This window comes from Parasteatoda tepidariorum, chromosome 5 (genome assembly GCF_043381705.1).
Source record: "Parasteatoda tepidariorum isolate YZ-2023 chromosome 5, CAS_Ptep_4.0, whole genome shotgun sequence".
Lineage (NCBI taxonomy): Eukaryota > Metazoa > Arthropoda > Arachnida > Araneae > Theridiidae > Parasteatoda > Parasteatoda tepidariorum.
Genome location: NC_092208.1, coordinates 80467808 through 80484950, shown reverse-complemented (window position 1 = coordinate 80484950; position 17143 = coordinate 80467808). Strand labels below are relative to the sequence as shown.

The 17143-nt window shown below is 30.5% G+C and overlaps 1 protein-coding gene across 2 annotated transcripts; it reads right to left on the bottom strand.

The window, feature by feature from the left end:
- Window positions 1-309: 309 nt before the first annotated feature.
- On the bottom strand, window positions 310-17137 carry LOC107446060 (probable global transcription activator SNF2L2). Of its 2 annotated transcripts, none has more exons than XM_043053937.2 (2): window positions 17021-17137; window positions 310-7251 (listed from the first exon to the last, which is right to left on the bottom strand). In XM_043053937.2, exon 2 carries the CDS (start codon window positions 7224-7226, stop codon window positions 2154-2156), a length of 5073 nt encoding a protein of 1690 aa, XP_042909871.1. In that variant the 5' UTR covers window positions 7227-7251; window positions 17021-17137; the 3' UTR covers window positions 310-2153. The 2 variants fall into 2 exon arrangements, with proteins under 2 accessions (XP_042909871.1, XP_042909872.1); XM_043053938.2 differs by lacking the exon at window positions 17021-17137 and adding an exon at window positions 16827-16848.
- Window positions 17138-17143: the final 6 nt, after the last annotated feature.

Sequence of the window (17143 nt, the reverse complement as noted above, 5' to 3'; positions counted from 1 at the left end):
GATTTTTGTTACTTATGTAAAACATGTTGACTGCATGAAAAGTTAATAAAAATAATGGTAACATCAAATTAGGCAGGTACTAATTTTTAGTTAAATAACAAAAACAAACCAAAAAAAAAAAAAAGAATTTTTTATTTCAAAATTGAGTTATCCTCATCATAAAAGAAACTATTTTGCTTCTTTCCGTTTTTTTTATACTATTTCTGGCAGGATCTTAACCCAACAGATTCGCCCCAGGTTACACCACCACTAGTAAATAAATCACAAATTTAATTTAATGTGGATTATATTTAAATGCAGACAAGAAAATTTAGAAGCAGAGAGAATTTTATTATATCCCAAATATAAATATTACAACCAATATAATGCAGAACATAATGCAAAAAATGGTACAATACTTCTAAAATGAATACTTTGGTTAAAGATGTAAGATAACCATGGTGATTTTAAAATATATGACAATACACACCTTTAATTAGAATAAAGATATTGACCAAATGATTTGTCATCTACCATTTTTTTAAAAAAATTTCGTATTTACCTTTACTTGTAATTATAGAAAATATTCACTATTTTCAACAAATAAATAACTTTATTAGTCCTATTTAAGAATGTTTGAACTAGTGTTTTATGATCAGTAAGTTTAAAAGAGGGTAGATTGTGTCTATGCGACAAAATGGTGTGAAAATATCTGGCATTTTAAAACAACTTAAAATATTAAAGAGAAGTGTGATAAGAATATATAAAGCATATTTATGAGAGAGTAGCACAAAAGCATCAGCATCAAGGGGGCATAGACGCAAATAAAATAAAACATAATGGTGACAGAAAATTGAAGAGGATTGTGAAGAAAAATTGGGAAAAACAATTAACAATTCTAAAATTTACAAAAGAGTTCTTTTTAAATTCAGAAACGAATATCTCTCACAAAACAGATCAATAAAAACTTAAACTTCATTTAGTGGCTGGAAGTCAATAAAGCACCAAATGTTTTCTAAATGAAATGACAAGTCATTTGGTCAATATGTTTACTTTTTAAGCCACACAATTATTTCATTTGGAATAAACTTACAGTTTAGGAATACAATATAAAAAGGATTAAATATCAGTGTGAATGATTTATAAAAATGTCTTACAAATATGAGGTCACTTTCAGAAGGACTGAAAATATTTTCTTATAGTCATTATAAAATATTCAAACACCTAGTAAATTATTATTTTTTTCTTCTTAAAGATTTAAAAATAAAACTTGGAACAGGAGTTTCCAAGCATTTGAGGACCGTATTAAAGACTACAATCAGAACTGATTAAATTCACAAGATGACAAAAGAAAAAGGCAACAATCTGCAAAATAATTATAACAGGTCAATCATAGCAAACAAATTATAATTTGTTCTTAGCGTTTATTTCTTTTCAAGATGAAGCTAAGGAGTGAATTATTAAAATTAGAAATTCAAAATGTAGCTATATAATTGCATATTCATTGGAAACGATATTGCAAAATTTGATAAATATATATCAAATTTCCTAAACAAAAAAAATTAACTTTTAAAATGTAATTGATGTTTACGAGTAATAATAATTTTTAAAAAAATTTAAGTTTGAAAGAACATTAAACTGAATTTATACAGTTCAATACTATACTATAAAGAATTTTATAATTTGAATAAAAAAACATTTAAAAACTGCATCTTAAACTTGCATACTTGTAAAATAAGTAAAAATTGAGAAAAAGGTAAAAATATTAGGTATTTTCAGAAAAGATAAAGCAAGATATGAACACTTAAAATGTAACAGAACAGTCAAAATACAGCCTGAGACTTCAATACCCCAGGTGAAAATATTCCAAAAACTAATTTAATGAGAGTGTTAACTTAAAAAAAAAATTCAATTAAAAAGAATGATTTTTAGATTAAAAAAAAAAAACTATACAGAATATTCATTCTAAATAAATAGTAGCAAAGAATCCGGAAGGATAGATTAAGATGACTACAGAATGTATTTTCAATCCAAATAATGATGAAACAGGCACCATTTAAGATTACCCATAAACACCAGGTTTAGTTAGAATGTAAAGCTACAAGTCCTTATACATAGAAGTTACTTGATCATGAGAAAACACATATGAAAAATGTTTCGGGTACAAATATCAGTTAGTTATCACTGTCAGAATTTTCATCATCACTTACAAAACGTCTAGTTTGCCTAGGTCTTCTTTTGCGTGTCTTTTCTTCAGGCTCATCATACATATCACTGTCAGCTTCATAGTTTCCACTAGCAACGGCCAAATCACTATCTCGTTCTAATCTTTCTCTTGCTTTGGTAAACACGGATTGTAAAACCAAAGAATCTTCATAAATCAAGGACCCATCAACATTGTAGGTCTGAGCATTTTTACATAATAACATGAAATCACTCTCTAAATCATCTAATGAGCGGTATCGGTGATCTCTAATACGGTTTTTAATTTTCTGAAGATCGACGGGCTTCTTTATAACTTCGTAATAATCTGGAAGCTCGCGTTTTGAAGGAAGTTGCATGAAAGCCTTGCTCAAAACTCTGTCATCTTTTTCTTTGTAATGAATAACAACATTTATTAATTTCTTCATTTGAGTTGTCAACTGAGGTGGATTTGGTGACAGCTTTTCCATCGGGGGCCTACCTCTTCTCTTCTTTTTTTCTGGTTCAGCATCGGAATCTTGATATTTTTCCTTCTTCCTCTTCTTACCAGAAGAAGGACCAGGCACAGAACGTTTCTTTTTAATGGTTTCAATCTCTTCAAAATCATCTTCTTCAATAGCTTTAAGCCATTGTTTTTCTGAAAGAGAATCCGTATAATCAACTTCTTTTCTTTGCCGTGATCCACGTCCAAATAATTTGTCGTCATCATCATCATGAGTCAGTCTATCAACATCAGCGTCATCTTTAACCATCCAATGTGGCAATTCACGTTCTTCCAAAATGCGAGGCTTTCTGTTGGGGTTACGTGCTTCTTCTCTTCTTCGATCAAGATCCATTTGCTGGAATAACTCAAATTCATCCTCATTTCTGGCTATCATTTGATTGATAGTTTCATCATCTGGAACTTCATTCTCTTCTTCTTCATCCACTTCATCTTGAGCTAAGATAGCTTGAAGAAATTGATGACGATCAGTACCAGTAGATTTTTGATCAAACATACCAGCCTGAATAACTTTTTCATCTAAATTAAGCTTGTATTTTGCAGCTGCAAGAATACGTTCTTCAACTGAATTAACAGTAACCAATCTCAAAACTCTCACTTCATTTTTTTGCCCAATTCTATGAGCTCTATCTTGAGCTTGGAGATCTTGCTGGGGATTCCAATCAGAGTCAAATATTATAACTGTATCTGCCGCCTGAAGATTTAAACCAAGACCACCAGCCCGAGTACTCAAAAGAAATATAAAATAGGGTGAATCAGGTTCATTAAATAATTCTAATAAATGACCTCTATCTTCAGATTTAGTTGTACCATCAAGTCGAAGATAGGAATGACTTCTGTAATTCAAATAATCTTCCATAATGGTCATAAGTGAGGTCATTTGGCAGAAGAGTAGTACTCTGTGATTTGTTTTCTTCAATTTTGGCAAAATACGATCAAGTAATTCAAATTTCCCAGATGCTCTATATAAATCAGGACCTTGTACAACATTTGAATTGACCCCTAAATGTTCAGCAAAAGCTTCTTCAATATTTTGAAACATAAAAGGGTGATTACAAATCTTTCGCAGTTGCATTATAGAATTCATCAAAGTTTTTGCACCGCCTTTTCCCTTTTTATCCTTTTCAGAGCCATCAGTTAAAAGAACACCTTTTGTTTGCATATGTCTGTAGAGAAGGCGCTGAAGTGCTGACATATCACACTTCACTACATATTCAACTTTTTCAGGCAGTTGAGATTCTACTTCCTTCTTCAAACGTCTAAGTAAGAAGGGACGCAAGACTTTATGTAAACGACGGATGATCAAAATAGTTTCTTCTTCATTAAGCTCAACTTTTTCACCAGTTGTGGCAAAAGGAGCATTGAACCACTGTTCAAATGTGTTACAGCATTTAAATATACTGGGGAGCAAAAAGTTTAAAAGAGCCCATAACTCTGGCAATCTGTTTTGTAAAGGAGTCCCAGTAAGAAGAAGACGATGAGGAGCAGTATAATGTGTATTTAAGATTTGAGTTAACTTGCAATGTTGGTTTTTCATTCTGTGCCCTTCATCAATAATCATATACTTCCAGCGAATTTTAGCAAGAGTTGATTTATCTTTGATTACATATTCATATGTTGTCAAAACAACATTGAATTTTGTAGCTTTCAAGTTACTTGCAATTTGCCGTCTGAGGATAGGGGAGCCTTTGTATGCAAACTTTACAACTGATGGTGCCCAACGATCGAACTCAAGCATCCAGTTAGAAAGAGTAGAAAGTGGCACAATAATTAAATAAGGGCCATGAACTCTTTTCTTTTCAATTAAATAGGTGAGAAGAGCGATTGTTTGAATAGTTTTACCCAAACCCATTTCATCTGCCAATATTCCATTCAAATTGTTGTTGTAAAGAGAAACAAGCCATTCCAAACCTTTGATTTGGTATTCTTTTAATTTTCCATTTACCAGAATTGATGCTTGTTCTTTGACTTCTTCACTAACAGCATGAGCTATGTTATAATAATTTTGATATTTACCCATATTTGAATATTCATCATCCTCTGTAGAAGTTAAAGCTTGCTTTGCGTCTTCTCTAGGTGGTGCTTCAACTGGTTTAGGGGGTTTAGGCTCTTCCTCCTCTTCAGAATCTGAGGAATCTTCATCACCATCTTCCTCGTCCTCACTAGCTTCTCGAGGAGCAACTTCATAACCAGGATGCAGTTCAAGCCATGTTTCAAGTTGACTAGCTAAAGGTGCACTTTCTCCAAAGAAAGTTTTACCTGTAGCTGTTTCAATAACATTGATTCTAAGGTCACTGAGCTGTGATGAATCATCCATGAGACCGTCTTGAAGTGTATCATCCCCTGCATTTTCTTTCTGCTGTTGCTTCTTTTTCTTCTTTTTGGCTTTCCTTTTTGCTTTAAGCTTTCTCTTTTGTTCAAGTTTATGTTGCTTAACCATGTTTGTCAAATTATTTATATATTCATCAGTTTGAGAAAGCAAAAATGCAAGTCTCTTATCTTTCTTTTGATCAATAAGTTTGCGATATCCTTCTTCATCTTCAGCCATTAAACGCTCAATACGTACTTTATTAATTCGCTCCTGCTCTTTCTTCTGTTCCCTTTCAGTATTTGCATGATATGTGACCATAGCTTTGTTGACTTTTCCAATTTTACCCATAACATTGCGATGGAATTCTTTAAAATCTTTAGCATGCTGTAGAACAGCATTCAAATACTCTTGATGTTTTTGTCGACGCTTACGCTCTTGCTCTAATTTTTGTTGTTTTTCCAATTTTTCGGTGATTCTAGCTTCTCTAAGGCCTTGGCGCTTTGTACGTTTATATAATTTTGGATACAAAGCAGTTTCTAAAGTTGAATCTTTTCTCATGCAGCTTACCACTTCTGCTCGTAATTGTCTTTGGAAATTTAACAAACGTAAACCAATTAGTTCACTCATAGCTTTAGTACGTATATCTTCAGATAGATCACCGGGGAGAGATGAGAGCTCTTGAATGCGAAGAGCTATTCGTGCTGCCAGTCTATTTTCTCTTTCTTTCAAAATTTCAATAGGATCTAATCCTTGGGGCTTTGCCACTGGAGTTATTCTACTTTGTTTTTGTTGTTGCATATGCATCATAGCTGGAATAGGTGCATTTTGAGGATGTGGATGATTCTGAGTTTGGTTTGGAATTGCTGGTGCAGCTACAGTGGGGGCAGTTTGTGGTGTACCACTCATCTGTTGGTGAGGAGGAACAATTTGGGATGGTGCAGCCTGTTGCGGCTGAGGAGAAGGCATGGAAGATTGCTGCTGCATATATGGGTGCATTGGTTGAGATTGCGCTACTTGTGCATGCATCATTCCATTATTCATATTTTGAAGAGAAATTGAAGCTGAAGGGACAGGACCTCGAATAGGCTGTCCAGGAGATTGAGGAGCAGGAGGTCTCTGAGAATACATTGGTTGATTTTGCATAGGTCTCTTACACTTAATGGCAGCAATGACACTTTCAGGGATAGGTTGATTGCGAGATAATAATCTGTAAGCCATAATCTGAGCTCTCAGTTGTGCAATTTGCACAGGTGACAATAAAGATGGTTTAATGTTCATCCCTGGCACTTGATTGGCAGCTGGATTGACACCAGGTGGTAAATTCGGATTTTCAGCATGAGTTGGTCCTTGAGGGCCATTTACTACAGGCTGCCCATAACCAGGATGAGGCTGATGAGAAGGTTGTTGTTCACCCGTATCCATAGTATGAGGAGCATTATTAGTTGACGGATTCATATGATTTTGAACAGTAAGACCTGGATTCATTTGATTGGGAGCATTTGGTGCCATACCCATATGTGCTTGAGAATTAGACCCTGAATTCATTAGGTTCTGAGAGTTGGATCCTGGATTCATATGGTTTTGATTTGGTGCTTGATTCATATGGTTCTGAGCATTCGGCCCCAAATTCATCAAATTTTGAGAATTAGGACCAGGATTCATATGATTTTGAGGATTGGGTCCAGGACTCAAATGGCTCTGAGGATTAGGGTTAGGATTCATATGGCTTTGAGAATTAGGTGAAGGATGTGGTCCTTGATGATAGTTTCCAGGTCCAGAATAGCTTTGTGGATGTGGTGCAGCAACATGAGCCTGAGGATTTACCTGTGAAGAATTCATTATATTTTGTTGAGAAGGCATATAATTCATATTAGAATTAGAAGGTGAAGGAGGAGGCACTGTTTGCTGAGGAGGTGGTGGAGGTCCCATACTTGGACTGGGAACCCCTGATTCAGAATGTTGACCAACACCAGGACTATGACCTCCACTAGACTGGGCACCAGGACTTGGAACTGTTTTTCGAGAATTTGCCATTGCCATTAACTGAGCATATCTCGGATCTTCCTGCATTCCTTTTTCTTCCATAGAATTTATAGCTTTTTGCAGCATATGCAAATTGTCTTGAGGATAGTTTTGTTGTTGAGGTTGAAGCTGTGATCCATGCTGTTGAAGATTTTGTTGGGACTGCATCCCACCAACAGGCATTCTCATCATCTGATCTTTATTGGACATCTTTGAAAAGAGTGTCGAAAATCAGCTGGAAAAATAATAACATTATTAAATAAAATTATTCCCACATAGCATCTAAGAAGAGAAATTAATTGCAATATAATTTCTCTTAAAGCTTTAATGTTTGTTGAATAATACAACAAATGATAAAATATTTTTCTTTGCATGTCACTATATAATAATATGTCATATTTTAGAGATTAATAGTAGGGTGACCTGGGGTAATTCCTGATCAAAAAATGCAAACATCTATTTAGGGGCCGTTCAAAAAGTACGTACACAAAAATGGAGAAATTTTAACCCCCTCCCCCCTTTCGTACATTACCATACATAAGGTCTATCTCCCCCCCTTAGAGTACGTACATTTTATTAGTCTACCCCCCCCTTTTCATAAAAATTAAAATAATCATGTATTAAATAAAATTAAATATTTATTTAAGGAGTGTGTAGGAAAAAGTCAAATTTCAATTTGGTGTATGCTTATAATGTACGTACTTTGTATAATACCTCCCCCCTCCCCATCGTACAAAATAGCAAATCCCCCCCCTTCAGGATGTACGTACTTTTTGAACGGCCCCTTAGTGAGAAAACTATTCAAGATAGAATTTTAATATTTACTGGAAATTTGAGGCTATATGAGATGACTCCTATGCTACCTTCTTTTGTTTGAAAATCTAATTAGAATTTAAAAGATTTTAAATTTTTAGTGATCAGGAATTACCCCTTCTCTTGATCATTTCTGGGGTAATTCCTGATCATTTCTGGGGTAATTACTGATCACCAGTTTTTATAGTAAATGGGTTGTTTAAAAATAATTATACAATGGTAAGGTCTGTCCAGGCCGAATTTACTACCGTTTAGCGGTACCTTCACAAATTCAATTTCAGGTAAAACGGTAGTTTCACAAATTCAACTTTAGGAAAAACAGTAGTTTCACAAAATACTTTTTCTTAAAATTTTATTTTTGTATCCCTTAAGAAATGATAAATCTATATTTTTACCATGTTTTAATATTGATTTTTTTATATAATTTTTAATTTTTCACAAATTATGTCTGAATTTTCACAAAATAGGTACCTTTCAGAAAAACCTAGACAGACCCCTGTAATTAACAAATAAGACATTAAGATGAAACAAATAAACCAAAAGGATATTTTTAAGCAGCTATTAAAACGTTTTATTTAAAAGCTGGAATAAAGATTAACACTTCAGCTCTGGCAGCAGCTCTCACACTGAAATTTTCATTCTCAATCATTAAAAAAAATTTGCTATTTTCGCTTTCTAGAAGCTTAGTATCCTTTTTAGGCTTATAATTTCTCACCATATTTATATTAGGTTAATTTATCAACTTAAAAATTATTCTAACAATGTACACACACAAAATTAAGATCGAAGAAAGGTAAGACAAGCTAGAAATGGTGCATATCGGAACACATTTGTCTTGTATACAGTTAAAAACAAATTTTGTGATTATAGTTAAAATATATTTTATAGTTGTTCCACTTTATAAATATTAACTGTTATATAAGAAAAGACAGTTAAATATTTATTTGCTATTTTTTATACTAAAAGAAGAAATGAAAATGATCAGGAATTACCCCATCTGTAGGGGGCAACATTTGATATAGTTTCCTATAATCAATTATAATGTTTACAGTAGATGTGAAACAATTAAACAAAAGCTTACACTATTTTTATATCAAAGAAAAAGAAAGTAACTCAAAATATTTATTATTAAGAGAAGGAGGGGGATATTTGCAGAAATGTGCACATTTTGAAATCCATCTTTGAAATGGAAAATGCAGAAAACATTTTAAAAGATACTTATTTTGTTAGATTAAACAAAAAACTATTATTAAGTAAATGTAGTTACACTTTAGTAAAGTGTACAAGCTTTCTTGTCCATGTCTCAAATTTAAAAAAAAAATAAATAAATAAAACTTAGGTGATCATTATTTACCCCAGAAACAGAGTGATCCTGAATTACCCCGGGTCACCCTAACTGAAAGTTTTTAATATCGTGTATTTATCAGGCTTTTACTACATTTATTGAAATAATATTTGCATGCAATTTACCTAATCTTTAATCACTTGACAGAGAAAAAGCAAAAAATAAAATATCCACTATTTTGTTTTGGCGACAAATAAGTAAATAATCTAATTACATGGATTTAAAGAAAAATACTACAAATAAATTATGCTTTAAAAAAAATTAATAATTCAATAACTTTAAAAATTTTTGAAACACAATGTAAAAAAAAAATTAAATTAAATATATTTAAAAAAAATCAATAAACTTTACATTAAACTAAATTAATTTATTAGTCAAAATTAGATAGCTTTCTAATAAAATTAAACTTATCTTAATTTCTTTTTCTTCCATTAATTTTATTGATATGAGAATCACTCCTATTGTTTGATTTTTGTAAGCTTAATATTCATTTATTCTGAGTTACAGAAACTACATAATTTTATATCTTTTATACTCATCGATCTTAAATTTAAAGCTTTTCAACAAATTTTTAATAACTTTATTGATCTTTATTGAGAACTTTATGATTTTTAAAATTCCAAAACCGAAACTAACGGTAAGTCGAACTTCCGATATGTCGAAGTTTTTCATCAATCCTATCAGATTCGAGTTATCGCGAATTCACTGTATAAATAACTTAAAGCATATCATAGTTTATCATACAAATAACTAAGCATAGCACATCATATAAATAACTATCATATAACTAACATAGCACATCATATAAATAGCTCAAGCACATCAAATTTTATTAGGTTACTGAAGTGAAATATATTATTGTAAATTAACCTAAAGGAATATTTAAATGGTTTCTATTCATATTTCATTTCATAAAGAAAAAGCAAAAGAAGAGATGGAAATATATAAAAACAAATCTAATAAAAATACTTATTATTATCAAAATTTTGCTTTAAATAGAAAAAATAATTTAATTATGTTAAATCTTAGTAGCACGGTAAGATTAATTATGTATCTTGGTATCGTACACAAAATATCATAACTGCATGAGAATTTTTTTTGTAAATCAAAATGTGAAATGTTTGTACACATTTGTGCCTGTTAATAAACTGTTTTGTTACAGTTCACTCTGATTATTATTTCTTCCATTTTCCATTATTGGTGTGAATTTAAAAAAAAAAAAAAAACTGTACCTTGTTAGAGATTCACTTACCACGGTTAAAAATTTCAAATGATGTTGCCCTTCATTTAATAGTCTGTAACTTAATGAAAACTGATATTAAGGTATAAGTCATTATTTCTAAATATTCAATTTTTACCTTGGAAATGATACCTCATTCACTTAATATTTAGTTTAAAATTTTGGTAATCTGGTTGCCCAACTTGAAACTGTACCTGTACAGTGCAGAACAAAAATACAAGGTTTCGTTTTCCTTCTTTCTAATAAACAAACATAATTAATAAAAATTTATATTCTAAGTTTATACATCATTTAACATGTTTTTCATACATTCCTTGGCTTTTGCCAGCTCTTTAGGGTAAAAGGAGAAACAGTTTCAGAAATATCTCCGGAATGTAAGCAACATTTGCAAACTTTGACATTGTGATTAATACACTATTCGAATTTTGAATCAAAAATCAAGTATTTACCAACAACAGAAACATTTAATGTTAACATTTAGTTGGTTCGAAAAAGAACCTTTTTCTCTTCAATAAAATATGCTATAAAAGGTTAAATTGAAATTCAGAAAATTAGCATCAATGCAACAATTGTAACGATTTCGCTATTAGCGATTCAAGATAATGAGTGATTGGTTGGCTTTGCTGAGAAAAAATAATTCATTGGATGAGAATGCAAAAGCTTTCAGAAAAAGAGTGCAAGATAAAATCTATTATTAAATTATAACCAATTATTTTTTGGAAAATTAAAAACACTAAAACATTTTGTTAAAAGAAAAAAAATACACCCAAAACATTGGAATAAACTAGAACAGTAAATGAATTCAGCCTAAAGAGCAAATATTCTAAATCCTTCTTCCACCTGTTACAATTTTTGCCTTCTGTGTATACTTGTTAGGCTGTCCAAGGACTACTCCTACGGCTGCCCTAGAGAGCTTACTCGTGCTTCGTCTTATGTACCTTGGTTTATGGAAGGAATATTCCAAGCACTTGTCATGGGGTCAAATTGTTTCACAGGTGTCAGATATTCCTTCTTTTACCATGCCTAGTGATTGATTATATGTCAGGAGATACCAATGCATTATGGGTATTGAATCTGATTCTTTTCGTCGAGGTTGTCGTCTTGAGGAGGAGACTTCATGATATATACTTTGTGAATGTGAGGTCTATTCTGCTCAAAGATTTGAGTATTTAGGGCAACATTCCATCAAGGCCTAGGAATTACAAGTGCACAACCTGCGGCCCGCGGGCCAAATGCGGCCCTTCGACTACTGAAGTGCGACCCGCGAGAGTTTCTAAACACAATAAAAATTTTTTTTAAAAAATGGCAATTTTTAATCGCACTTTAAAGTCATCACGTTTTGACACAATCAATTTTAACAGATTCTTTAGTAAATGTACGTTTTACGCGCTTTCTTGAAGCCGAATTTATAGTAAATATAAATGATTTTTTTTTAAACAGTTATTTCTGCTTTTCTACGTGATTCTGAAAATTCCGAATTTTTATAACGACGCAAGTTTCAGATCGCAAATTTAAATAATCACTTTTTGGGCACTTTATTTGTGACAATTTCATCTTAAATCTAAGTGATTTTCTATCTTTTTTTTGCAATTCTTTCTTTTTCTTCAAAAATTTTTCTCGGCAGTTATTGCTATGCGTTCCTACGTATTATAAAAAATTCCAATTATTCTGTTACGACATGCAAATTTTAAATCATGCATTTGACGCACTTTATTTGTGCTGAGTTCAGCATAAATATATTTTTTCCTAATTATTTCTATACTTTTCCTCGTGATTTTGACGATCCCGTTATTTAACTATGATGTTATTACGACACGTGATTGTTAATCACGCAATTAAATAATCACTTTTTGATACGGTATTACCGTACAGTTTTATCGTAAATCCTAGTTATTTTTCCTTCTTTTTTATTTCCGCAACGAATATGATTTGGTCGAATGTGGTAATGAATTGTGATTTGATCAAAAACCAAATATTCGGCAAAAAGAAGAAGAAAAAATCTATTGAACGCCGTTCACTTGGGGCCAAATAGCAAAATCTTTTAGCAGTATAGCAACACTGAAACTAAAATTTCAATGCTCAGAATAATATTTCCTGGAAAAACGTTAATTAACTCTAAAAAATAAGGCCAATCAAGAACGTTTTTGAAAATGTCGAAAAGCGAAACAGAGTCTATAGAGAGTAAAAATCAATCTTAATTTTTGAAAATTTTTTTTAAAGCTGAACATCTCAATTTTTCAATTACCAGAAAAAGCCAAGAAAAAAGAATTAAGTCAACAGAAATGCTATTAAAAATTACTGCGTTATAATGAAAACGTCTAAAAAAAGTTTTTTTTTTATTTAAAGAAAATAAAAAGATAGAAAAAATGTTCTTAATTTTTTAAGTGAAAATCTTATGCCGAAAATCTCAATTTAAATTTTTCTCATTGCCATAATTTTAGAAGAAAAAAAATTGCTATAAAATAAATTTTATTAGTAACTTTATTTTTAAAAAAAATGCTGAGTCATAATAAAAATGCCTAAAAAAAGAAAAACAGAAAAAACAAATTTTTCTTAGTTCCTGAAACAAAACTTTAATACTGAAAATCACACTTTTCTATGTTACTGGTTATTTATATTACAGTACAGGGAAAGAGTGATAATAAATTAATAGTATGAGACGTTCTGTTAAAATGCTGGGTTATAATAAAAACTGCAAAAAATGGATCCTTCTCAATTCTCAAAGTATCGAAAAAATGACAAAATTGACTTGTCTGATTATAATTTTTAAAAAAAAAGTAATATCTATAAAAATTCAAAAATAAAAAAAACTTAGAAAAATACATTTCTAAAAAATATTCTGCCAAATATTTGACTGATCATTCAACCAACTGAATTTTTCACAGAAGGGCCAAATACTCGTTACATCCCTCCCTAATTTAAATGCAATGTTATTGCAACTTGAGAAATTCATAAAATGGCGGAAAACGTGAATTTTTAAACTGCTCACTGTTTGTAGTTTAGATTTCAATTTTTTGTTGCTTAAGTGATCTTTTTCGATAAAAAAAAGGAAAATGTTTACGATATAAAAAATCTAATAATTAATAAAATAAAATAATAAAGTACATTACAAAATAAGCATTGAATTTTATTTTGAACTATCACAGTTTTGTTTTTATTTTAGGCTTTTGTTTAAAACCTATAAATTTTCTTCAATTAAAATATTTAATTTGAATTTATATTACTTAATTATGACTAAACTTTTTCCTACTTTCATTCTGTGGGCATTGCAGTTTTTTTTTATTTATTAGAATTTAATTCTAAAATGAATTTTCGTATTACATGATATGAGAAAAAAAAAAACATTTCTTTTCTTCAATGTTTATTTATTTTGATAAATCTATTGTTCATATGATAAAAATAGCAATTTTTTTTGTAAAAAAAAAAAAAAAGTATAAGTTTTTTTATTTTTGAATGAATTCTAATAATGGAACACTACTAAGTTATTGATATTACTAAGTTTATTAATAAAAAAATGGAACGATAATGTTTAAATAAACATTTTTACATTTGTCATTAACATGTCTAAATACATGTGCGGCCCTTCGTTAGCCAACCTGCTGTGCATGTGGCCCTTCACTCAAAAAGGTTGTGCACCCCTATGTTAGGTGTTTGCTGAATTTTGTTTCAGCGATAAAGCTTTTTCGTTCATCATGATTTAGGGTTTGGGTACAACATACCTTTGGTCGATGTGCTCTTTGGAGCTGCCTAGTCTCTAAGTCTAAGATATTCCTTAAGCCAAAAAGTGATAAAAATAGAATTATTTTGTTAAATTATTAATAAACTATCTAATATTATAATTTTTTTTAAAAGTAACATCATTAATAAAATGCTGAAGTTTCGAAAATTATTGAGGAGGGATGTGTCCTCCCTTTTCCCAGATGTCTTTGTGACCAAAAATAAGTATTTTATGCAAAATTGAATGAAATCAAATTTTTAAAAAATGATCTCAAAAAATACTTCAGTAACAGAAAAAAAAATTAAGAAAGAAAACAATTCTTGATTCCTACTATGATACAGTTTTTTAAAATTAAATGAACCCTAAAAGGAAAATTTTTAAACCATAAACTAAATACAGTAGAGAACCAATTATCCGGGATGCTCGGGACCATCGCTATCCCGGATGTCTGAATTTTCCGGTTTTCTGGATCAACCAAAAAGTGTCGTTAATCGATGTTTCATCGAACCTGAATTACAAGGAAAAAGTGTAATGCATAAAGTAAGAGAAAAAAGAAAGGTACTCCTAGCTTTAAAAAGAAAAAAAATGGTAGAAAAATAACATTTAAAAGAATAAAAAAATTTGCAAGTTTAGACAAGAAAAACAAGATTAAAAAACACAAAATTCCATTATTTATTTTTTAAAAATAATTACAATTCCTAAATTAACTAATATAAACAAAACCAATGGTTAAATAACGCAATATATTTTATACCTAATTATACAGGGGAAACGATAAAATAAAAGAAAAACTTATTAATTTAAATTAAAACACTTGAAAATTATCGAACCGAAACGATAGTTAAAAAAGGCACTAGCATATTGAAACCCGGAACAAGGCAAGATCAACGGAATTTAAAAAAAAAAACCTAATGATAAAATTTATGAATAAAAAGAATTAATTTATTGAGTGCGAAATTTATCGTGAAAAGGAAAAAAAAAACCAAACGTAGTGGAATCAGAAAAACAAAAGTGCAATCTGCTTCATAAAATAATCCTATGTTTAAATTAATAAACTATTCTCCTTTTATTTATTTTTTGTTGTTGATAAAAACAAGATACTTAATTACAGCAGATGTGAATCCACATCAATAAAAACTTGCAAATGATACCACACTTGAATTTATTCAGAAGAAAAAGATTTTATTTTTATTAATCGATGTCAAATAGATAAATATATTTTTCTCTTTCATCTTCTGTTCACTGATATGCATGCAATGTATTTTCCCCACCCCCCTCGTAAATTAAACAGAAAACGAAATCAGCATGCCACACCCTTCAGCTTTATTGACTGCCTAAAGGAGAAAATAAAAAAATCTTCCCTTCCTTCAAGGTCACGGAGAAAATGACGTTTCTCTGGGTAAACGGGGAAAAAAATCCTCCCCTTCTTAACATTTTTCTCTACTCAACTTCAAGGATGAGTTCATTTCCGCTTTTTTTCATAATCGTTCTAGTTTAAAATGGTGGGAAAACTAATCAAAATTTTTCCCGGTTATCTGGATACCGGATAAATGGTTCTCTACTGTACTAGGCAAAATAAAATTAACAGAAATTACAAAATTTTGCGTGAAATAAAATGAACCCACAGTTAAATGGTGTTTAAAAAAATTGTAATATAGAGTAATAAAGAGAAGAGAAGAAACATCCAAGATGAAAAACAGGGGAAAAAACTGTGATATCAAGCAGACAATGAATTTTCTACTTCATCTATTGATTAATATGCAGATTTATAATTTTTAATTTATTGACAGACAAGACAAAGGCAATTAACACAAGAAAATATTATATTTAAAGAAATCAAAACCTATTATTACAATTGATCAGACGCCTTCACCAAGATCAAATGTTTACCGAGAGAAGGAACGGACATAATTTGATTATCTTCTTCTGCTTTTAATAAAAGAAAATGGAGAAAAATGTTATATTTAGGTTAAGTTAGTTAAATAGTTTGGTTTAATTAAGCCTAGAACAGCAAATTCAACACACATTAATTGTTTTTTTTTCATAACTAGGTTGGAAAATTGCATTGCCCAAACGCGATTTTTGACTTATTTGACACGCTACAGGATATAGACGGAATCACTCCCTATATATTGAGGTTTGCACAAAGATGGCTATGACTTATACCCTTCTATAAAGTTTCCCTAGTTTTCGTGTGCCACTTTAGGAAGTCAGCAAATCTTAGTGGTTAGTATGTTGCACAGATACGAATATTGTCCCACTGTCAAGGTTATACCATATACTAGGTATATGATTTAAAAAAAAAACATTAGTTATCGATGCTAACATATTTTACAACCCCACACTTAATATAGGCAAACATATTCAATATCAAACAAATGATAATTTTCTAAATATTGTTATAGCATATAGTCAACAAGAAATCATAATAAAGACAGGAAACAATTCAATTTGGAAGACAGATGATCTGTAACAACAAACTTGAAAAATACCACTGTTGCTTTAAATTTTTTAAAAAAAACTCTGAAATCTTACGCTTTTGCAGAAATTACTATGTCCAACAATGGGGGAAAAATCAATAAAAAAAAGTAATGTAATAAAAAATTAATAGACAAAATGAAATATTAACAATACAAATCTCGTATAAGTAGTACATAATTAAACAGGGACGACATGTAAGATTATTTTACAAACCCGGTATAATTATAAATGTCAAGATTTTGCTGTACCACAGCAAAAACGGAGTTATTAGCTGTGTTTAGCCTAACGTATTCAATTTGATAAATAAAACAGCAAAATAAAATGCAGCTTTAATTTTCTCTTACAATGATCATAAAAAGTGAGAGAAAAATCAAGAAAATAAAATAGAATTCATGTTATATATTTACCATTTAACGTAACGTAAACATAACTTTAAATCTAGATTTCGTACGCTTTTCACTTGGATAAACGCAAACTGGTTTGTTAGGAAATTGAGAAGGTTTCCAGCTGCTTATTTTTGTATAAATAAA

Excerpts from the sequence above, each read along its gene's own strand:
- LOC107446060 (XM_043053937.2), bottom strand. The coding sequence starts at position 7,226 with ATGTCCAATAAAGATCAGATGATGAGAATGCCTGTTGGTGGGATGCAG.